Here is a 24259-nt window from a genome sequence, read left to right on the forward strand (position 1 = left end):
AGACAGGTTCCAGTCTAGACTGCTAATCTTATCACACTGAAAAGTTGGAAGGCCAGAAGTTTCGATTGGAAGGATAATAGCAAATGAATTCTTAATATACCCTTTGGATATGCTTGCTCGGGAAGGTTATCTTTCATATTTGGATATAGCATTTGTGTGTTAAACACGCCCAAAGATAGGTCATTGACCCTTCTGTCCAATAACTAAAGAGGGCCAACAAGGTTTAGAAAAGTCAAATTTTTGGTCAGTGGACTACTTGAAACTTTTTGTTATTTTCAGAAAATCTGGTTATCTTATCTTCAACATATTTCTAGATAGACATTAACATTATTGGTATCACCTTTTAAAGGAAACTTGTTTGACCACCTTTTCCCTCAAAATCCATCATATTTCAGTTTCAAAGATATACTTCCCACCAATTCTTCACACTGTACGCTAAAGAGACATCTTTTAATAGCCATGATTTCATGATAACCTGTTTTCAATATTTCCTTCAAAGCCAAATCAAGATCAGAGGTGTGTTGCTAACCACTAATTTCATGGCAAATGAAATACTGAGTGACTGGGCATAGGTATAAGCTTATTTATTCGCATGGCAGCATCATTCCTTGCAGAATTACTGCCCCCATATACACTCTCCAAAAAAAAGGCTCTCCAAAAAAAAAGCTTGGTCTTCTCTTCTTTCTGTATTCTCTTCCTGGGCTGTCTCAACTGTAGGCAGGGTCACAAATTTATGCCTTCAACTCAGACATCCTCTAATTTGAAGGGAAAAACTAATTCGAAGACAACTTTTGCAGTCTACAACCCAGCTCACAAAATGTTAACTCTTATCGTTTAGATTTTCACCAACCCACAAAAGAATTGGTCAAGATTTTTCCTTCAAATGGCCCACACATGTGAAAAGAACAATAAAGTGAAATATGCTTTAAAGCATGCATATGTGACAGTAACTAGTATTTCAACATATGTCCAACAGAGAGATTTGTTAAGGAACCCTGCCAAAGAGCTTCTTCTGCTCTCTCCTTGATAAAAATATGTGTCAATAATTGTATGATTGCTTTTACAAGTTTGGTTTCTTGATAATTTGCTAACAGAAATTTAATTCTGAATATTGCTTCCATGGTTCTGTCCTCCTCTCTACCTGTAGTGACCATGGTAAAAATTATTTTGCAGATGCTCTAGAAAACTTAACTAGCTTACCAGAAAGGTTGCTGGGCTTTACCTGAAAATTCACCGAAGATTAATGGCTTAGGTCACCATCTGACAACATTTTACACAACAGATAACATACCAGACATTAGGCGTAAACGGATTATTCACTTAATAAGTCTAATTCTCAGATGTCAGTTAACTGAAAATTGATTGTACTTTCCCTGCTTGTACAAAACCAGTGTCCTAGCACACAGATTCACAGTCTATGTCGTTGCAATGCTGCAGCCCTCTTTATTATTTAAGGACATAATTCTGAGTTACAGCAGTCGTATCTCCATTCTCATTTCAGGCTTTACTACTCAGCAAATCACTTCAGAACCACTGAGCCGAAAGTTTTTGTGAGTTGAGACTATAATGCAACATAGTAAAACAACAGAAAATACAAATTAATAAACAATACACAGAAGATAGATAAACTGCACCCACATGGCTATGAGCTCAGAAAGGCTAACACAGACTTTGTCATCCATGTGTAAACTGATGTGTCCAAGTTTGAAATCTTAGTGGAATTTCTGAAAAAATGAATTAATCTTACATTTCGAGTACATGAACTATCAACAAAATTGCTTCATTGTTTTGCTTTTCTTCCAACATTATTAGGCTGCTTAAAAGATCCCCAGGAATTGCTAGTTTAGTTCATAAACCCTACCCCAAAAAACACTAATTAAAATATCAGGTGAGACTCATGGTCCAAAGAGGAAGGGGTAAATACAGCAATGAACTCAAATAATTTTTAAATGATGAAAACTCACTAAATTGGATCCCACTAATTCAAAATATATGATACAAAATAATATGAGCATATTACGTAAACAACATTGAAGCCAAAGATGCTTAACAATTCCAAAGACCAAACTGTTTTTGAGAGCTTTATATTTTAGAAGTTTTAAACAGTTGCAGTATCAAATTTAGGTTACTTTGTCTATCACTGACGTTGGCAAAGGAAAGTACTATTTCCTATAAATATGTTACACACAAAGAGAACATAAAGGATGGGAATCAGCTTAAATTCAGATCAAGTCCAGAAGAAGATTTAACCAAATGCTTTTGGAAATGAGATTAAAATGAATCCTTATTTCAAATATATGTGTTATCATTATCTGCCTTTTAATAAGCACACCAATGACATGGACAACGTGTTTTGCTATTTTTTACCTAAAGGACTTCACTGTCAATGCTAAGGAAAACAAACAGATTATACTTCTCATTCCATTATTACTTTTTTAGATATAAAAAGAGACTGGGAGATCCTACTGGCCAAATGTTGAATGTTCTACAAGCCTTATCTGTTGTTTGTTTTCAAAACTCTTAACTGAGAGCAAATCTATGAGCATAAATGAAAATTTCAAAAATAATGACACACCCACAGTGTACAGAGCTACATTTAGTGAACATCTATCTTTCCTTGGATTTTATTTGCACAGATTAAAGAAAACAAAATTGCCATCATTCTTTATATACCTATTTGGAAAAGCAACACTTCATCAGCAAGATTAGCAGAATTTACAACAGAAATTACTTGTCATCAAGTTCATGTTTTAGTTATTCAGATAAATAAAGCAACATTCGGCTTCACGTTTGCGTGTTTCAACAAGTGCAACTGTGGTTCTACAGCTTTCTCTGGGCCCCTTTGGCAAAGACTGAGTGGGGGTCATATTACTGGGCATCTAACTTGCAAAACAGGCCTCAATCACTTAATGTCACTTAAAATCACTCGGTTTACTAGAGCAACTCGCAGATTAATCCAGGAAGAGTGGAGAAGCCAGACGGGTGATGGATGGGGTCACGGGGCCACGGGGCACACGTAAGCACTTTGTGCATTTTTAGAAGATTCCTGGCAGAGGGGTGGCAAAATCTGCCCCACTGTGGCTCCAGCCCAGGGAAAGAGCATCTTTGGGTAATTCATCTGCCCAGAGAGGATACTTTTTTATAACTCTTACCACTGCATCCTAATTAGCTAACAGACTGGTGCTAGAAGTTTCTCCCAGAAGACATCCATAAGGTATACCATTTCACAGAGGAAAAAAAAGAATGAAGCAAATATTTTGTTCTCCCTGATCAGAAATATCAGTGCTATAAAAGTTACATTGATTGCTAAATTTAAAAGAAATCTCAGTAAGTAGTACAAAGATCTCTGAGTAGAAGTAGATAAAATAAACTGAGTTATCTGGCACTGAGCTAAGTGGGAGAGCCTTGATATCACAGACCCAAATTTTTAATTTAATGTTAAAATGACCGCAAGTATAGTTAAACACACCATACTAAAAAGTTCTTACATTAAGATTCGACCTCTTTTAGGAATTCAAAAGTTATCTGTCACATTTCCATATGTGACCATGATCCTACTACATTTTAATAAAAATCACAATGTATACTAATTTGCCATATACAAACTTAACACATATGGCATAAGGGTTAAAATATTTGCTTCATTCTTAATGTACTAAAATGTGTATCTGAGAAACTTTTCCCAGATAAGTAATGAGCAACCTGAAAGAGCTTTTCCTAGGTTTAAGCAGGGCAATCTCCACCCTCACTCCTTTCTTTTCCTCCCCTTGCTGTTTTTTATTTGCACCCTTTTTTAGAACTGTTCATATTTTTTATTCTAAGCTAGCTGAGGGACTAGTTCCTGTGGAAAAGGAAGAAAAGAAAGTGAAGCAATAAAAGGAAACCGTCTATGGGCAATTTAACTATAAACAGATTTTTAAACAAAACAGAATCATGAGTGTTTCAAAATATTTGTTACAAAGTTTTATTCTACTGAATTAAAAGACATAAATTCCTTTCCTATGGTGTATGAATTTGAGTTGTAGATACTTCTCAAACAACTACTTGATAAATATAATTGAAATATTATTAAATATAAATATTATGTTTTATACCATGTCTTTCCTTCAGATACTGCTGACATGTAGTATTTTACCTAATAGGAAATTTAGGATAATTGACTTTACAGAATATCATATATTAATAAACTCATATTCTAATTAATTACTATTAAAATAATTAAATACCTTTTGTAGACTGGTCGGATTTAGCTGAGTTTTGTCTATTATTTTCACAGCAACCTGAAAAAGAGAATCATTAAACTATATATTTGAGAATATGTATTTTGATGGATTAAAAACTTATAAAGAAAAAATCTTTTGTTTCATTCCTAACTAGATGTAATTTAGCTATATTTGGTGTTCAGATCACTAGATGGTAAAGTTGTGACAATCTGGCAGCCTTATGATGTATTCCATTGACCTATGTCTTTAGCATATCGGATTCTGAGTCAATAAAATGACACCTTTCGTATTTCTTCCAAGTCTCCCCTTTAAAGTAATAATCATTTGTATCTTAATCTTTTACTTATGATCTTAGTAAGTTATAATTTTCAGAAGGGAGGGGATTATAAGCTTTCAGTAGGTTAGGTATCATGTGAATAAAATGATTAGAGAAATCAAACACCCAAGTTCGCTTATAGCCCCAGACTAACCAAGTGGATTAAGTCTAAGTCTCTGCCTAATAGAGCCTGTGTCTGAACAGTTCCTGGAGCCAGAATGGGCAGAGGGCTAAAATGAACCATAAGTGACAATATTATGTACAGAGCAAAAGAAAAACTTATTAAAAACAAATTATGACTGAGTTCTTCATAATGTCCTAACTGAATCCAGGAAACATTAAGTAATACTAACTTTTTTAGTCTTTACTATACAAATTATTAAATATTAGTAATAAGATTAAATACATACATTTTTGCTATCCACATACACATAATTTAAAACACATGGGATTTTAGAAACCCAATTCTCTTATTACCTGAGAAAAACATCTGTTTTTAACCACAAGTGCAATGTGGTCTCTGAACAGATAAAAAGTAGTGGGTGACTTTATACACATTTATACCTAATTTACCTTAAGCAGTAAGTAATGAGAACTTACCCTGGCCCTGTTCCTAGGGTCGGGGAACAAAGGTAGTCAAAAATGTTTACAGAAACCATATAAAGAAGACAGAAGTCCGAGGAAAGCTCAACTGTAGTATGCCTGATTTATGAGATGCTACAGGCAGGGATGAGTCTTTTCTGAACCTTCAAAGGCCAACTTTTTGTGCCTTATTATAGCTCTGTCTACGGATGTTCCATTCACACATATCTCAGTATTTACCATATTTCAAATGTCATTTATTCCCAGCATCAGCTCATAGGAAAGCTTTGTAACAAGACCCTGGAGAGGTCCAAGTAAATATTAAAAAGCATCATGAAAACTTACCTCTCTACCAGTTAAAACATGTCTTGCCAATTTCACTTTGGCAAAATTTCCCTTCCCTATTGTTTTTTGTAAACGATAATTTCCAATGTGAGGCTGTTCGTCTGTTGCTGACGTAATGGAGTTTCTACACCGAGGAATGTTCTGTCTGCTACTTGATTTGGTAGGCGGGATATGCGGTTCAATGTATCCATCTACAGATGTATGCTAAGAAAAAGGTTACAAGATTTCATTGTTAATGAGATTATATCTTAAAAAGGACCGTTAAAAAGACTACAAATAATTTTCATTAATAATTCAACTTCAATGAAAATACATTGCACTATATGATTTTAAAGTGAAAGAATTCTATTTATAATTTCTACTTTAGCTTGCTTTGTCAGAGGGAATATAACTATTTAAAATGAAATGTTCTGCATAACTTTAGGCATTTTTTTTTTAGACAGTGCGCCTGCGCACAAGTAGGGGGGAGGGGTGGAAGAGACGGGGAGAAGGAGAGGGAGAGAGAATCCCAAGCAGGCTCCAGGCCCAGTGCAGAGCCCGATGTGGGGCTCGATCTCACAACCCTGAGATCATGACCTGGGCCAAAATCAAGAGTTGGATGCTTAACTAACTGAGCCACCCAGGCACTACTACATATATGCTTTTGATTAAAAAAATATATAAAGAGATAGATAGAAGCCATACAGACCATTACTCCTCTAAGGGTATTATCCCTTCAGGTTGAGATGACAACACAGTCCAGGATTGAGACATTAGAAGGCAGAATATCTTTAATGCCAAGACAAACAAGTTCATGAGTACAGCTCTGTTTCTCCACTCTCTGTTTCACTCTTTCACTTGCTGGCATATAGTTCAGTCAATTGACCAACCAGCTGCATGCTTCAGGTATCCTGACCACTCCCTGACTGATCCAAGCCCCTCCCTCAGCTTACCATGTTCAACCATGAGCCCTGTCTGGGTCGGTGACATAATGCCCACTGCATTCCTCCTCAGCGCTACTCTTGAGGCAGAGGTGTGGGTCTGTCTTACAGTCACACTAGCCCACAACCGTGACGAATCTTGTTCAAGGGCAGGCTCAGCACCTGAGTCCCAGGACCAGCTGCCTAACAAATTGTTTTCCCAGCTCTCAAAGCTCCTGCTGTCATTTAGTTTTGCCTGCATTCTGACATACATACGTTTCTAGCAGTTTTTGTGAGAACAGAGTCACACATAATAAATGTCACATCTGGGGCGCCTGGGTGGCTCAGTCGTTAAGCGTCTGCCTTCGGCTCAGGTCAGGATCCCAGGGTCCTGGGATCGAGCCCCACATCGGGCTCCCTGCTCAGCGGGAAGCCTGCTTCTCCCTCTCCCACTCCCCCTGCTTGTGTTCCCTCTCTCACTGTGTCTCTCTCTGTCAAATAAATAAATAAAATCTTTAAAAAAAAAAAATAAATAAATGTAACATCTTTCTCCAACTAACGTCTTTAAAATAGCTGAAGATGAGTAGCACAAATTAACAAAAGAAAGGAGTATTTTTTTTATTTGCAAAGTAACTGATTCAGCCTGTGTTGTCCTGCCTACACAACTACAAGCTTGTCTAGAAAAATTCTGATCAGAAAATTTCTTAAAGGCAATATTAAAGATGACTCCATTTACCAAGCTCATGCAAAGCATGACTCAAGGTCATTTTTCTCTTTGTTATTACTTTAGGACTTTTTTTTAACGGGAGAGAATCAAATTTAATTATGTATGTAAAAGGGTTCCATAAAACCTAAGGCCTCTACTTTCAGATTTTTTTTAAACTTGGTGCAAATTAAAGGGTGGTCTCTGGGTCTTACACACACCTGCAGCCTCCAGCCACATTGTGAACTAGTGCCCCTTTGGTGTATTTTCACAGCAAACTGCTTTCATGTAGCTCGTCATCCGCTCCACTGGACTATCACTACACACTTCTCTGTCTCTGCCACCCTACCATGAGCAATTTGAGGACAGGGATGTTTTCTTTTCATTTTTATATACTCACCACATTGCAGAGCGCCAGACACAGAGGAAAGGCTCAATAAATCAATACTTCTCAAAGTGTTGTCCCTGAACCAGCACCATCAGCATCATCTGGAAACTTGTTAGAAATGCAAATTCTCTGGCTCTGTTCCAGCCCTACTGAGTAAGAAGCTCTGGGGGTGGGCCCAGCAATCTGTGTTCTAACAAGTCCTCCGGGTGATTCTGATGCAGGCTGACGTCTGACAACTACTGCAATAAATAATGTAAGAAGGAGGTAACTACAAAGTTATTCACGGGCTCTTAGAGACTTTTCTATTATCTGAGCACAAACAAGAGTTGTTAATTATAATCAATTCCTAAGCATTAACAGGTTGCTGTACTTTTTCCCAGAAATAGTACTTCTCTACCTGAACTTGTTCTGCAGGGAATGTGGACCTGTCCAGGCTTCAAGATTTAATTTTAGCTCCTCCTCAACAAAGCTTCCCAGGTCTTCCACAACACAGAGCCGATTCCCTCTCTCTTCCGTTGCTATTTTTATATCCAGTACCAATTTCTACTACTGGAACTATCACACCATCTTCTAAGCATGTGTCATGGTCTGTTTTCACTGTTAGACCTGAAGCTCCAAAAGCCCCACAACTTAGTACAGTGTTAGGCACAAAGAAGGCACTCAGTACACAAAAGCTAAACTGAAGGGATTCAGGGCCCTTGTACTCCTGATGCCCCTCGAGAAGGACTTCTGGGGAATGATTCCCTGCTGCCCGGGTCTCTGATGTGTATAAAGCTGCCTCCCAATACTGGTGGCAAGGCACATCCTGACGTTAAACTATGACAGACTGCGTTAGTGGCCTCAAACTTTCATGTCCTTTGCCCCGTAACTCTCCAATGTCCTTCCAATGAGAGTAGGGCTTATTCCCCGCTCTTTGGGGGTTCAGTCACATCATTTGCTTTGGCCAAAAGAATGAGCTGGAAGTGACAGTATAGCGGGTCCCAAGCTAGTCATCAAGAGACTTTGCTGTGTTTCAGCTTGCTCTCTTAAACTTCTGCCATCACCCTGAGAAGGACTTGCCCAGGCTGACACCACAAGGAAGATGAGAAATACGTAGAGCAGAGCCACCCCTACCTGAGCCCCGATTAAATCAACTGGTTCCCCAGATGACCCACTGACTCATGAGAAATAACATATCCTTGCTAGTTTAAGCCACTGGGTGTTGGGATGGTCTGTTACACAGCAATGTCAGCTGATACACACAGCTATCACTACTTTTAAAACCAGAGGTAAACATCAGGGAACAACGAACAATAAAGAGATTCTTATCAAACATGTCCAAATTCTAGTAGTTTGTAAACATAAAAAAGAGGGGTTGCTATATCATCAATTCCCTAAAGAGAAACTCTTGATCAAATAAACTACGTGTGGGTAGAATCCTTGACTTTTTGTATCCCCAGCAAGTACGGTGAAAAAGACGGGTCAGCAAACTTTTTCTGTAAAAAGCTGGATAATAAATATTTTAGGCTTTGTAAAATTTAACTGTCTCTGTTGCATATGCTTCCCCCCCGACCCAGCTTCTTAAAAATTTAAGAACCTTTCTTAATTCAGGGCCATACAAAAAATTACCAAAAGGCTGGATTTGGCCCATTGGATAACACATGACCCCTAGTGTAACATATCAGGATTAAATTGTTTCTGGATGATTCCACCAACAGAACAGGAGATTCTAGGAAAAGCACAGGTATGGCTGTGTCTGACCAAGAGAGCAGAGGAGAGGATAGAGGGCTCATCTAAAAATATTATTCTTTTCTCATCCCACTACCTAAGTTGGAAAAGGTAGCATATTCTCCAAAATCCTTTTTAAAAATAAGATCTCAACTTTCAACATGAAGCATGATCATTTTATGAGCCATCCAACTTATTCAGAATGCATTTATATAAGTCTTATAAGTTAAAATAGAACATTTAGAAAATATTTTATATAATTCTGATTATAAAACACCCACCCAAAAATATTTCCCCCAAAACCCCATCTTAAAATTGCCACAGCACCACTCAGGAGCATACTCTTTCCCTGAAGAAACTCTCTGAAGAATAATATGGAATAACTGACCTCATTCCTTCCTGATCAACACCTAACTCTCAAATAGAAAACCTGGCACGAATATGAATTCAGCTCATGCTGGATTAAACAGTGAGTTTAAGAACTATCTCAGCCCTAAGGCTAGTAGATATAAGAAATTATGTTAGCTTAATTATAGAATATCTACAAGTTTTTGTCCCCATCTTTAGATGAAAACGCAAGATTAGATCTTGGCATTTCCTTCTTCAAGTTGTCCACTCACGTCCATAGACCTTGCATTCTGTCATTCTTACTGCAGCAGTGACAAGAGGACCCGAAGGCTTGCCTGGAGTGCAGCATAGTCAGAGTAATTAAGGGTCACAGTTTCATTAGCTCTTCAAGGCTGCATCCCATGGACCCACACTCCAGTTCTTGAATAATAATACAATTTCCGTTGCCTTCAATACCAACTGAAACAAAATGAATTTTTCTACTCACTAGCTATGCATTCTTGGGCAAGCTGTTTTAAGTTTTATGTGCCCGTTTCCTTATCAAACTGCTAGAAATCATGTCTTTGGGGCAGGGAGGGGGAACCTTAAAAGAATCCAGGGAAAAACAACACAATACATACAAAGGAATGACAATTCAAATGTCAGCTCACTTTTCCTTAGAAACAACGGAGGTCAGGTGACAATGCAAGATTTTTCCAGTGCTGTAAAAAAACTCAAACTGAAACCCGAAATTCTTTATCCAGTGAAAATATTCTTCAAAAAAGAAAACAAAGACATTTTTAGACGAACAAGAGCTGAAAGAATTTGCTGCCAGAAGACATACACTATATAAAATGCTAAAAAAAAGTTTTTCTGCCTAAAGGGAAATGACCATAGATGGTAACCTGAATCTACACAAAAGAATAAAGAGCTCTGGAAATAGGAAATATGTGAGTAAGTATAAAAGAGTACGTATTTTTTCATCTCTTACTTTCTTTAAAAGACATATGACTGTTTAAAGCAAAAAATTATGACACCGTATACTATGGGGTTTATAATGTAAGCAGATATGAGTATATGTGAAAATACAAGCACAAAGGTCAGGGTGATTAAAATACTCTTATAGGGGCGCCTGGGTGGCTCAGTTGGTTAAGCGACTGTCTTCGGCTCAGGTCATGATCCTGGAGTCCCGGGATCTAGTCCCACATCGGGCTCCCTGCTCAGCGGGGGGTCTGCTGCTCCCTCTGACCCTCTTCCCTCTCGTGTTCTCTGTCTCTCATTCTCTCTCTCAAATAAATAAATAAAATCTTTAAAAAAATAAATAAAATAAATAAAATAAAATACTCTTATAAAATTCTTACATTTTATCTGAACGGGTACGATATTAACACTATGGAGACTGTAATATTGTATGAATGCATTCTGTAATCTCCAGAGCAAGCACCGAAAAAATGCACTAAAAAATGCAGAGAGATAGGTAAGGAGTCAACAGAGGAATTTAAATGGAATACTAAAAAATACTGATTAACTCAAAAGTAGGCAATGAAGGAAGACGAGAGGAACAACACAGTAACAACAACAAACAGATGGGACAAAAACAAAAGAGCAAATTATAGACTTACCAAGCAGATCAATAATTATATTTAACATAAACCAATTATTTCAATTCAAAGAAATTATCAAATGAATTTTTGAAAAAGGTCCAAATGTATGCTGTCTCCAAGTGATGCACTGTAAGTATGAATACACAGACTGAACATAAAATTATGGAGAAAAAATATACTATATATGCAAACACTCAGCAAAAGAGAGGTAGGGACACTATAGTAATATTCAACAAATTAGAATTCAACACAAGGAGTACTGGACTAATGAAGTAAAAGAGACACCACATAATGATAAAAGGGCAGACGTAACAATCCTGAATATAATTATGCATATGCTTCGTAACTGAAGTTTCAACAAGCAAAAATGACAGAACAAAGAAAAAAGTACATAAATCCATGACTACAACTAGAGATTTTGACACCACTTTTCCAAAAGAACCACACACACACACACACACACGCACACACACACACACACACACCCACTAAGGGGAAAAGAAGAACTCTTCTCAACATCCTTGCTCTATGTATCAAATTACCTTACAGAAAAACTGTACACAGATATTATTTTAGTTCTCCTTAGAATGACAACTATGGGTTTTTATCAAAGGACAATTTAAAGAACAGCCACATCTTGTACAGAAGCATGACTGAAGATATCACTAATAATGATCAATGCTTATTTTGTGAGGAGCCTGATAATAAATCTGAGTTTAGTTGCAGAAAAATTCTCTCAACTGGTATGCTTCCTTTATTATATTATGTTATTGTACAGTAACGCCTCCCTCCTTCCCCAATGTCAGTGTTTCAAGGTGAATTTTCATTTTTTAAGTGGCAGAATAGTGAATGGTTTCAGCGAAAATCATAGCTTTATGAATGACAAAAACTTTTATATAGCAGAAAAAGAATGCTTATTGAAAATGGAAGGCCTGTGGTTTCTCTTCCTGTGTTCCTACAGCACCCAGGACATTTCTTTATACAACACTTAATACATTACAGTGTGATTGCCTTTTTTTTTTTAAACTACCTCCTACTAAACTGTGAGAGTCTAAGTGGTAAAGCACTGTATCTTTTACGTTTCTTCATCATTCAAATAGTGGTTGCTGCATGAATGGACCCACTAAGTAGTGCCTTTTATTATAAGTACCCCACCTAAATTACAAATAGAAAAAATCTATTTTATCTTATATATTAAAGCTTATTTCAATGAGATGTTAATAGATTTGATAAGACAGTCATTATTAAAATAAAAGGCCTCCAAAACTTTCGGACAGCTACCCTGCTATGCACAGCATGAATGCAAAAGGCAGAGCTGCACAACAGGGTGACCCTGCCTGCCCTTAAGGAGCAACCACGTTTCAAACTTCAATATTATAAGTGATCTTTCAGCTGATTCAGAAATGGGTATGATTTTATTTTTTAAGATTTTTAAGATTTATTTGAAAGAGAGCATGAGCATACCAGCGTGGGGGGAGGGGAGGGGCAGAGAGAGAGAGAGAGAGAGAGAGAGAGAGAGACAAGCAGACCCCCTGCTGAGATCACAATCTGAGCTGAAACCAAGAGTTGGAGGTTTAACTGACTGAGACACCCAGGCGCCCCCAGAAATGGGTATGATTTTAAAACCTTAAAAGGATGATACCAATGAAAAAAAGTAGCCAATACAGTTTATTAACAGAAGTCTAAGGAACTGAAAGACGATCTTTGCCAATATGACACAACGACATATTAAAGAATTATCATTATAGTCAATTAGGAATATGACCAGAAGGAAAAGTGTTTTTTTTTATGTTATGTTAATCACCATACATTACATCATTAGTTTTTGATGCAGTGTTCCATGATTCATTGTTTGTGTATAACACCCAGTGCTCCATGCAGAACATGCCCTCTTTAATACCCATCACCAGGCTAACCCATCCTCCCACCCCCCTCCCCTCTAGAACCCTCAGTTTGTTTCTCAGAGTCCATAGTCTCTCATGGTTCGTCTCCCCCTCCGATTTCCCCCCAGAAGGAAAAGTTTATACGAGAAAAACATTATAATGTATCACCAAATTTGAAAACCATGGAGTAGCACTGAGTGACAAACCCGAAAAAACAGAAACAGCATAAGAATATCCCATCAAACATTTGCACTCAACATGATAGTAGTGCTAGATAGACCAGGAATGCTTTTTAAAAGAAGAAAAATATACAAAGGAAAGATTTATTTGTGTCATCTTTCCACCGAGGACAAGAATATAAATCTAGAAAATGCAACAAATCAATAAAGTATCTTTTGGAAGTACTGCTTGAGTTTAACAAAATTACGAGAGGAAACATCCTTAATAATGAGTGATGTTCTGCAGGAATCACTTGGTGTGTCGGAACCCACCCTTTCACATTCTGCCTAGATATTACCTCCCCGGAAAAGCTGTCCATCACATCAGAGTTTCCACTCTCCCTTCAACTAAGCTGGGTTCAATGCCCATTTCTGGTCTTTCTAGTTATTTCTAGCAGTGCACTGCCCCAAATTTTAAAATTAATTTTTATTAAAATGATATAGGCTTGTGGTCAAATCTGTAAAGGAACTCTAACAGGTTGCTAACAAAACATCAGTCCCCTGTGCCACGCTTCCAGACTTCAAGTCTGACTACCAGAGTCTTCTCCTTTAGCTTTTCCTTCCAATTTTTGCTCAGATGTTTCTAAACAAACTGCTTGCTTTGCTAATTCTTGGTTCATCAGTCCTAGACATTCTCTCAATTTCCTATTAACGGTCAATTAGGATTAAGATCTTTTAGCTTCCCTTCCCCTCCTGTCATCCTCTTAATGCAATATAATCAAATTTTCAGTTAAAAAGTATTGTGTTTACATGACTATGACTTGTAAAGATGAACTCACTGGGAGCCAAGTATTATATTATGCTGCTTTCTATTAAATTTCTTTTTTGTCAGCTTCGCGGTGATACAAATAACACACAATTAAATTTACCAAATCTAAGTATATGCGTTGTGACAAACATATAAAGTCATGAAACACAACAATTAACATGTAAAACTTGGGCTCATGCGAGAAGCTCCTGTGTCCTGCCTGCGCCATCCATGTCCTCCTCTTAGTGATCTGCTTTTTGACACTATACTTTTGTTGTTTCTAGACTATTAATGAAATAGATCACGCCGTACAGTTTAACCTTTCAAGTTCACTGTAATTACTGACATATTTGGAGTGTTTTCAAATTTTGTTTTGTGTTTTAAGTGTTTTATTTTTCCTATATTCATCAGATTTTCTTTGTTCCTTTAATTTCTCCTGTGTTTATTCTACTGGTGGTTATTTAAAAAGTGTTAAGGATAAAAGTCAAGGTGCAGTAGGCTGGGGGGGGGCAGTGGGAAATGAAATGGAGGTAGTGACGGCAGATGAAGCCCGACAAGTCTGACCTTGACAAGTCTGACCTTGAAGACGCGGCAACAGTGCGACAGTTGGGGAGAGGGGTGCACTTGAGGGAGGTGTGCTTCTTTTAAGACAGGAGAGACTGGAGATGGTTTAAATCCCAAGGGAAGGATCCAACAGAGAGAGAGAGAAGCTGGTAAGGCAAGAGAGGGGAAAGATAAAGCTCCCGGAAAGTGGAAAGACTCAGAGCACATGGAGAGACTGCCCTTGTGCAGGAAGAAAGACGCTTTTTCCCTATAAGAAGCAGAAAGAAAGAGAAATCAGGTTTGGATGTAGAAACACGCAAACACTGGGTACTAGGAAGCTGAGGGAGTTCTACTCTGCTGGCTTTTACTTTCTCTGTGTGATTAGAGGTAAAGTCATCTGCTAAGAGTGAAGAGAGGCCACACAGGTTTGCAGAAAGTAGCAAAGACTTGAAGTCATCTCTGTAGAAAGAGGAAAAAACGAGTTACCCAAAGCAGTCTACTGGGGCTGCTGGGCAGTATTGACAGTCTAGGCGAGAATGGTGCCCACGAATTTACTGTGGCTCTCACCTGTCCCATTGTGTCATTTTCTTCAGCAGTACTCAAATGCCCAAAGACAGGTTACCGAGGAAGCAGATATATGAGTTCATCCTGGTCTGGAGTTTCACAAACAAGTACCAACAGAGAGAAAGCAGCAACATGAGCTCAGTTATTGGTGAGTTACTGAAGTGATGGATCATAAAATCTAAGCTGGATAGTGAAGAAGGTGAAGACAAAAGAGAGGTGATGGATAGGGAGAAGTAGAAGCCAATATACTGGGAGGCTCGACGAGACCAGAAAATAATAAGGCAAGACTAGCTAAGAAGAAAGCCGCTCGATGGCCAGGTACTTGCAGCCAGAAGTATGGGGGACTGGATTAGTGCTACTGGAAGGACAGCTGCCAGGTGCAACTAGGATAGAATGTTTTATTAAAAATCACCAAGAATTGTTCTGCTTTTGTTCCGATTTATTTTATTATTTTTTAAAGATTTTATTTATTTATTTGTCAGAGAGAGAGAGAGCACAAGCAGGGAGAGTGGCAAGCAGAGCAGGCAGAGGGAGAAGCAGGCTCCCCGCTGAGCAAGGTGCCCGATGCGGGGCTCGATCCCAGGACCCTGGGATCATGACCTGAGCTGAAGGCAGAAAGACGCTTAACTGACTGAGCCACCCAGGCACCCCATTTTAATGCAATTTTTAAAAACATTTTAAAAATAGAAGAGGCACATGTGAAAATAAATCGGAACAGGGACACCTGGGTGGCTCATTCGGTTAAGCATCTGCCTTCAGCTCAGGTCATGAGCTCAGGGTCCTGGGATCAAGCCCTGCATCAGTCTCCCTACTCGGTGGGGAGTCTGCTTCTTCCTCTGCCCCTCCCCCCTGCTTGTGCACACTCGCTCTCTCTCTCTCTCTCTCTGAAATAAGTAAAATCTAATGCAATTAAACTTCATAGTCACATTATTAGAATTAATCTTGAATTATCTATGATTTTCACTGGTTACATTATTCAACAGCAGTTTCTTATACCCCTGTATTTCTCTTTCTCAGATTTGCTTTTTTCTAGTTTGCAAATTTTTTTCAGGTAGGTGTGCATATGAATCACTTCAGCTAACTCTTCTTTAAGTTCACATATAAGACAGTTGGATATAGAATAGGTACAATGGAACATTTTCCCACTTATTTCTAGATTTATTCTAGAAGGTTGAATTTTTTAGAATCATGATTTACTGATAACCAGAAAATCGTTACATTTAAATTGTGACCCATGAATGACAAAACAATAAAAGAGAGAGGAAACTGTACAGAATTTCCAGGTGACAAATTTTTTTTCCAAAGTTTGTCTAAGGAATAGACCCAAATACAAAGGAGAATTAGTGATATGTCAAAGTCAATGTTAGTATCTCACATCAATAAGGAAATGATGGCATTATAACAACGAGAAACAAGTGATATATCACTCCAAAATAAATAAATCATTAAAGGATTAAGGATATAAATGTAAAAACAAAAAACAAAAAGACAAAGAAGCCATAAAAGTAAGCACTAGAGAAAATAAATGATAAGCTAGCAACTATTTTTATAGTCTCAGTAGGGGAAATGCTTCCTAAGAATGACACACAACAGAAGCCATAAAATTTTTTTTTTGTTAAAGTTGACACTGTAAAATTAAAGAACAATGCACTGGAGTCTTTTAAAAACTCTCCTTAAATCAAGGTAGAGAGATAAATAATAGATTGAGAAAAAAATATTTGTAACCTGTGGCAGGCAAATGTTAATTTTTAAATACTAAAACCTTTGACAAATCAGCAAAAAAAAACTCATGAGAAAATGAAGATAAGCAAAGGATAGGTATAAATATTTCACATAAAAGGACATATGCATGACTTTTAAACATATGAAAGCAGTCAATCATAAGTTAAACATAAATTAAAAGTACAATGAAATACTATTTTTCATTTATCAGATTAGCAAAGATTAGAGTTTGACAGCATTGGTTAGTAAAATTGTAGTACAAACACACACACTCATATACCATAGATCAGAATGAAAACTAATACAAATTCTACATAAAAGGAACTTGGCAACATCTATTATTAAAGAAATTCCTATAATCATTGGACTAGAAAATTTACTTCCGGTAATTTATTCTACAGAGTCACAAATGAGCTTAAAAAATAAATGCATACAAAGATATTTATTGCAGCCACTTTCTGTAATAGCAAAAGATAAAACGAGCACAAAATGTCCATCAGTAGGGGACTGGTTATGTACGTATGGTATGCTCTTTGTAAATGTGCGTGGGCTTATGTGCACAAGCCATCACGGACTTCAATAAGCGTAAGCATAGAATATGCTCAGAAGATTACACAAGAGACACAGCATAAGTAGCTCCGTCTAGGGAGGGGAACTAAGGGACTGGGAAATGTGGAAACAGGAGTAGAGGGAACAATGTCTTTTCCTAATGTAACTTCTTAGTATTTGGAGTACTGTTCTATATTCACATATATTAACCATTCAGTATAATGAAAAAAGCAATTTAAAACTTTTTTTTTTTTTAAAGATTTTCTTTATTTATCAGAGAGAGAGAGAGAGAGTACAAGCAGGTGGAGTGGCAGGCAGAGGGAGAAGCAGGCTCCCCGCTGAGCAAGGAGCCGGATGTGGGACTTGACCCCAGGACCCTGGGATCATGACCTGTGCCAAAGGCAGACGCTTAACCGACTGAGCCACCCAGGCGTCCCAAAACATTTTATCTAAGAGAACAGGCGAAGGGAAGAGGGAAGCAGCATTTTGTGAATGTCCACTATGGGCTATACATTGTGTTAGGCTGGTTGAATAACTTACCAAAAATTCAATCTAATAATTAGTTGCATTATTGGGATTCAAACTCAGATGTTAATTACTATAAACACAGATGGAGATGTGTTTTTCAAAATTAAAATTTGAAGTACAGCTTTGCAGGTAAATAGAATGACAGCAAAACTTCTTCTGTAGAACCCACCACAATTAATAAAGCTGAAAAGAAACAAGTTATAGTATAATATTAATGTAGCCACACCCCATTCTCCGAACTCCAAACTAAATAAAATATGGTAACTGACCAGTTTCAGAGGGGTCTTATTAATAACCCCTAAGTAGGAGGGGTGATGACCAGATGCCAAGGCAGACCACAGGAGAAATGGCAAGAAGGCTACTATCTGGTGCCTGAAAACAGAATCACATGGTAAGATCACCTTAACATTCTCCAACTCAACTTCCTAACTAGTAAAAAGGATGGTAAATCTCATTCTTAAAAGACCAAAATCCAAGGAGCATTCCCCTATGGGCTAGATGTAACTCCAAAACCCTTAATACTCAGTAAAATTGTTCTAAGAAAAATACACTTTCCCTGAGGTCACCTGTCCCCTTCTGCCCCAACCTCACCACAATCTTATCCCCTTACCACTCACCACTTACCTCAAGCTGCTGAAAAACTGAGAAGAGACTATGAACCTATGAACACTTATACTTGGCTATCAGTTCAAGTTTGGTTTCCACTAAATGGAAAGGTAAATGGAGGAGAATCCACCCACACTACTTTTGAGCAAAAAGAAAGTCTAGATGAAACTCCCATTCCAAGGCTGAACTAGATATACAAGCTCTGCTTAGACACTGAAGCACAGCAGGAGGGGGGACCCCTTCTGGAGCTGAGTGCTTCCAGAGAATATGTGTCCTTCCCAGCTCATTTACAGGGCAGACTCTGCTGATGCCAGAGGCCCATGATTGGTCAGCCTTGCCCATAGCCAAAAGCAGGATGCCAAGAGGAAGAGATCAAAAGATCTGATGTCGGATCTTAAGGACACGCACAAGGAGAAATCCCACTGGTCTCTTTCACTGTGACATGGGCAGAGTCCACCGCTAGAACTTTTGGCTTTTGCCTCCTGCCACTCCCAGTTACGCTGCTGTTGTTCCAAATACCCCTCTACAGTAGACCCAAGACCGGGGGTTCACCAAGGAGCCAAACTTCACAGAGCAAATAGAAGCACTCCTCTTTCAGTGTTTCCTTCTATTCCTCCAGAACATTGAGGACAATGCCAACAAGCTGAGGTTGTGGACCAGTTCACCACAGCAAGTATTAAAGTTGTATTCTCCAGATATTACCATCGGAGTGCTGGTAAAATGACCTCTGTGTTGTGGCATCAACTGAAATCAGTTGTTAGCTAATCAAAAACATTCACAGGTTCTAAGTGATGGTCACTGCTAAGAAAATTGATCATCTTCACTATGGCTTAGAGGAGCAAGAAATGGAAGAATATTTGATCAATGTGATTAAAATGTAGTAATTTGCCCCTTGAATTATACTCATTTTTCACATCTACTATTCCATTCTTGACCTGTTGCAAATAATACCTTACCGAAATATAAAAGCAGAATGGTACACACTTGGGATTTTATATTCTTTTGCATAAAATAGATAGCTTTGTACTGACCTAAATTATAAGCAGAATTATCCTCCCTCAAAAACAAACAAAAAACAAAAAAGCCAAACAAAACAAAACAAAACAAAACAAAATCCCCACAATCTCGTAAGGAAGAGAATAAGAATAAAGAGGAAGGTATTTTGAGAATTTCCTCTTTGGTATTTGAATAAACTGTCTTACAGATGAAAAAAATACTATTATCTCAGGAATAAGATGAAACCACTACACTTCGACATTACATTGTTAAGTTTAACAAACATATTTTTAAAAGATTTTATTTACTTATTTGACAGAGAGAGAGAGCACGCGTGCACGAACACAAGTAGTGGGGGTGAGGGGGGAATGGCAGGCAGACGGAGAAGCAAGCTCCCCGATGAGCAAGGAGCCCAATGCAGGACTCGATCCCAGTACTCTGGGATCATGACCTGAGCCAAAGGCAGACGCTTAACCAACTGATCCACCCAGGCACCCTAATTTAACAAATACTGACCAATAACCTTCTAAGTGACAAATATTAATTGCTAAAGGAATAAACATAATTATAAGAAATGGCCCTAATATTCAAGGTTAGTGGGAAAACTAGTACAGTTTGGCTATGATACGGTGATCAGTAAGATAGGTATGCTACACCAGGTGCTACCTTTCCATCAGCTAGAGTTGTTTTCCAACATTAAACAGTTATTCTCAGGCCACCTGAGCTGTAATTAGTAAATCTTCTTTTACCCGCCTTGTACCATATGGGACCAATTTAGAGAATATATATATAGGAAACAATTTGCATATACATCTGGACTTTCACCTTTCCAGCAATTATCACTTTAACTAAATAATTAATTGTACGTCCCCGGAGGGCAGAGAAAGTGCTGATTTGTCTCACCCCAAGCAAAGCACTGTGTATAAGATACCTGGCCTACCACAGGCTCTCGTGTGGAACAAATGAGTGAACGTCCAAAAATATATAGGCCTATGTCTGGGCTCCCTCAATCTCGTCTCTGACACTCTTCCAACTACACACAATCTTTAGTTAAATATAGTTTCACTCTGAGCCACAAAAAGAACTTCTGGACCAAAAAAAAAAAAAAATCATGAGACAAAAACTCTAAAGTATTTGTATTAAATGAAAATCATAGAGGACAGAGAGAAATTAAATCCCAAGGTTATTTAAAAGCCATTTAACACCAGGGTTTCTGCTCCGTCCCTCCCCAAGCTAATGTTTTTTAATAAATAAGCACATAATCCATTTTACTTGGTAGCCCTTCTCTTTTCTGTTGCTCTGCTCTAAAAGAAGTCATGGAACACTACATCAAAAACTAATGATGTAATGTATGGTGATTAACATAATAAAAAAAAGTCAAAAAAATAGAAATAAAAACAAAAGAAGTGCTGAGTGACAATGAAATGGCCAAAAGGAAGACCACACAATGAAGGAGAGCATTCAGTCGACCTTAATAGGATTATCAGTGTACCTTTTTTTTAAAAAGGTTTTTATTTTTAAGTAAACTCTACACCAAATGTAGGGCTTGAACTCACAATCCCCTGACCAAGAGTCACATGCTCCACTGGAGCCTGCCAGGCACCCTGGATTATTAGTTTTCTAAAGCAAAAAATGGCTGGGTTCAAATAAGACATTTCCATTGAAAGCATGACTTGCTTATTCATTTCGACAGCCTTCAGCATGGTGATACAGAGAAATGGTTCCAGAGTCAGGCTGCCTGGCTTGAATCCTGGCCCTGCACCTTAACAGCTGAGACCTTGGACAGGTTGTTTAACCTGGGTATTCCTGGGTCACCACCCATGGAAAAAGATGTGATGATAGTACCTCCTTCAAAGAGCTAGTTCAACGGTCACCCAATTGCACGAGGGGCATTCTCTGAGCACCGTTTCTTTTTTTAAAGATTTTTTTTTTATTTGACAGAGACAGAGACAGTGAGAGCAGGAACACAAGCAGGGGGAGTGGGAGAGGGAGAAGCAGGCCTCCCGCCGAGCAGGGAGCCCAATGTGGGACTCGATCCCAGGACCCTGGGATCATGACCTGAGCCGAAGGCAGTCGCTTAACCAACTGAGCCACCCAGGTGCCCCTCTGAGCACCGTTTCTTAAAGAGTTTCCTGCAGGTTCTCTCCACACTTTACTTTCTTCCTATGATTTGACTATCTAAAATTATGTTATTTTTTTAAAAAGTACTGTTTTCATATGACTTCCCCTGTAACAGCAGAAATGTGTCTGACTTACTTACCTCTACATCCCTTGTGCCTAGTTAGAAGCAGTGCCGGGAATAACCAAGGAGGAACTCAGTACGTATTTGTGGAGGACACGGATGAATAACACACAACACAGTGAGTTATCATTCGACAAATGCGAGCCATTATTATTCAGGTAATTAATTCAGGTAAATAATTCAGGCTTTTGAGTTAGCTCTTCTAAGTAATTTTCCTCATTGTGTTTGCAGATTTTATTTACTATTCACCAAAATCAAAAAAGTACATTACTGCTTGAAAGGATTTTTCCTTCCACTGTTAGCAAGCAGTTGCCATTTGGAGATTAGTTCAGTTCATCTCAGACATTTAGTGAGCACCACATAAGGAACCACATTCTGCAGATACAGCATTGAAAGACTGTCCAAATTAGCCAAGAGATTTGTATCTTCGCCTAGTGCCTGCCTCTGGCCAAGCTACCTACTTAAACACAGTATTATAAGGGGGGATAACTGGGTTGGGGAGGTGGGAGTTTGTAAAGGATCCTGACCATTTAATGGAAATCCTCACATGGTTCTACATGGCTCTTCAAATTCCTTCGCTCATTATGGCTAAGATTCTACCTTAGCTACTGTTTTTGTTGATAACAGTAGCACCAAAAGGTACAGGCCTAATTTCTCCCAAGTGAGGTGTTTCTGAAGTGTAGCCACATGGGTGAAGGTTTACACAGGTCCTGAGCAAACTAAGGAAAATATATTTGGGTGTATATGTAAATGCATGTTAGTGTAAGACTGTCAAATGTTCTCTCTTAAAAGAACCAGCCTTTATTTTGAGGTCATGTCCTTGTATTCACTGGTGTTGAGCCGTCCTTCTCTTTAAATAATTAGGTTGATAGTTCATGGTGAGTTTTCCCCACTTACTCGACAAACAAAAAGTTGGCAATCTCATTCCATTTCCAAAAGGCTTTTAGATTTATTTATTTTTACAAATTTTACCAGTGAAATTCTGAAATCTAGAACATCCAGAAGTAAAAAGAACACAACAGCTGCCTGGCCAAACTCCAAATGCAGAGTATTTGATCTTTTATCATTAACACGCTGTCTCTTCCTTCACCCAAGCCCAATTTTCATTAACCACTTGTCTGTAACCGTTGTCTATACTATTCCAGCAGATTTTAATTATCACTCAGACAATATTAAGAACAATTTTCTGACCATATGTTTAAGAATGGTACAGAACTTTCCAGAAAATGCTTAAATCTTGTCACGCACTGAAATAAATGCTATAATCACATGTGCTCACAGCTTTGTTCTTTGTGACTTTTTTTTTTTACTTTTCACATATCCTCTCTAAATAGAAGCTCGGAACATTAAGTGCATTTATTTGATGCATTGAACTCTTGTCCCCAAGTCCCCAGTGTCTTGCACTGGAATATTCAGAGCTTTCTTCAACCTTAAAACCTCTGATCCACGAGCCCTCCCCCAAGCTCACTACCACTCACTGCTGCCATGGCCCCCCTTCGCTCCTCATCCCGGGGGTATGCCGGGATCCCTTACTACAACCGCTGCCTTGCAAACACCCTTCATGCGTGCTGGCAAATGCTCCCGCTCGTGAAAGCCCGTGGTTCTCCAGCCCCACACCTGCGCCTGAGCAGCCAACACTGTTACGGACACATCCACGCAGGCTACTTGGTTTCACGTACGTTTTTGGCCTCAAATCCCAAATGAGGACTCAATCTTCTGACAATCCTCCATACTGGAGTATACCCACCTGACCCTTCTCTAAAACTTCATCTGAAGCTTTCTCCTCCTCTCTCTCATAGCCCCACTTGCCAACTGATGTTTTAATAACAGTTCATTAATAATAAACAATTGCAGAGATGCTCAGTGTTCAACCCACATCAAAACTACAGTCTATCCATAAACTTCATGAACTGCCCCTGCTGTTAGCAAAGACCAAAGCCCCCTCCCAGGCTCTGGCTCCCAGTCAGTCTCATCTGCTGAAGGGCTTTGCTCCTGTACTTCCTCTTGCTCACCTGCCTCATTAACTCCTCCCTCTCGAATGGACTTCAACAGCGTATGAACATACCCTTGTAGCTCATTTTAAAAGAGAAAATTCTCTCAGGACCATAGGTGCCCCCTTCCAGCTCCGAGTCTATTTCTCTGCTTCCCTACACATAACAAGTTATTACAAGAAGGTTTTGCAGTTGTTTGTAAGTTGCTGCCACCAATTCTCAATCTTTGCTTCAACCCACTCCAACCAGACTTGGTCCATCATTTCCCTGGGGCCAGTCTTGTCAGGGTTACCAGTTACCTCTTGGCAAAAAATCCACGTTGCCTGTGACACGGTTGACCCTTTTCTTTATTCTCGTGGCTTCTGCAACACAACACTCTCCAGGTTTTCCTCCCAAGTGACTTCAGTGCCCTTTGCCCCTCTTCTCTCGTGCAAAATGCTGGCAGGCACCAGGGCCCTGTCCCCAACACCCCTTTCTAGTTTATTCATTTCAAAGAGTCAGTTTTTGGTGTCACTGATTTCTCTCAGTCTCCTCGGTTTTTCTAATTCATTAATGTCTGCTCTAATTTTCATTAT

The 24259-nt window shown here is 38.6% G+C and overlaps 1 protein-coding gene across 5 annotated transcripts in view; it reads right to left on the reverse strand.

The window, feature by feature from the left end:
• MARK1 (microtubule affinity regulating kinase 1) overlaps window positions 1-24259 on the reverse strand; it is a 117201-nt gene that overhangs the window by 62887 nt on the left and 30055 nt on the right. For all 5 annotated transcript variants that reach the window (XM_035010094.1, XM_035010095.1, XM_035010093.1 and 2 more), the window contains 2 exons: window positions 5467-5670; window positions 4227-4280 (listed from right to left, as the gene is read on the reverse strand). In XM_035010094.1, the coding sequence (XP_034865985.1) occupies window positions 4227-4280; window positions 5467-5670 (258 nt within the window). The remainder of the gene's footprint in view (window positions 1-4226; window positions 4281-5466; window positions 5671-24259) is intronic.

Source organism: Mirounga leonina, unplaced genomic scaffold, assembly GCF_011800145.1.
Source record: "Mirounga leonina isolate KUSES-001 unplaced genomic scaffold, KU_Mleo_1.0 Mir_154, whole genome shotgun sequence".
In the NCBI taxonomy this organism is placed as follows: Eukaryota; Metazoa; Chordata; class Mammalia; order Carnivora; family Phocidae; genus Mirounga; species Mirounga leonina.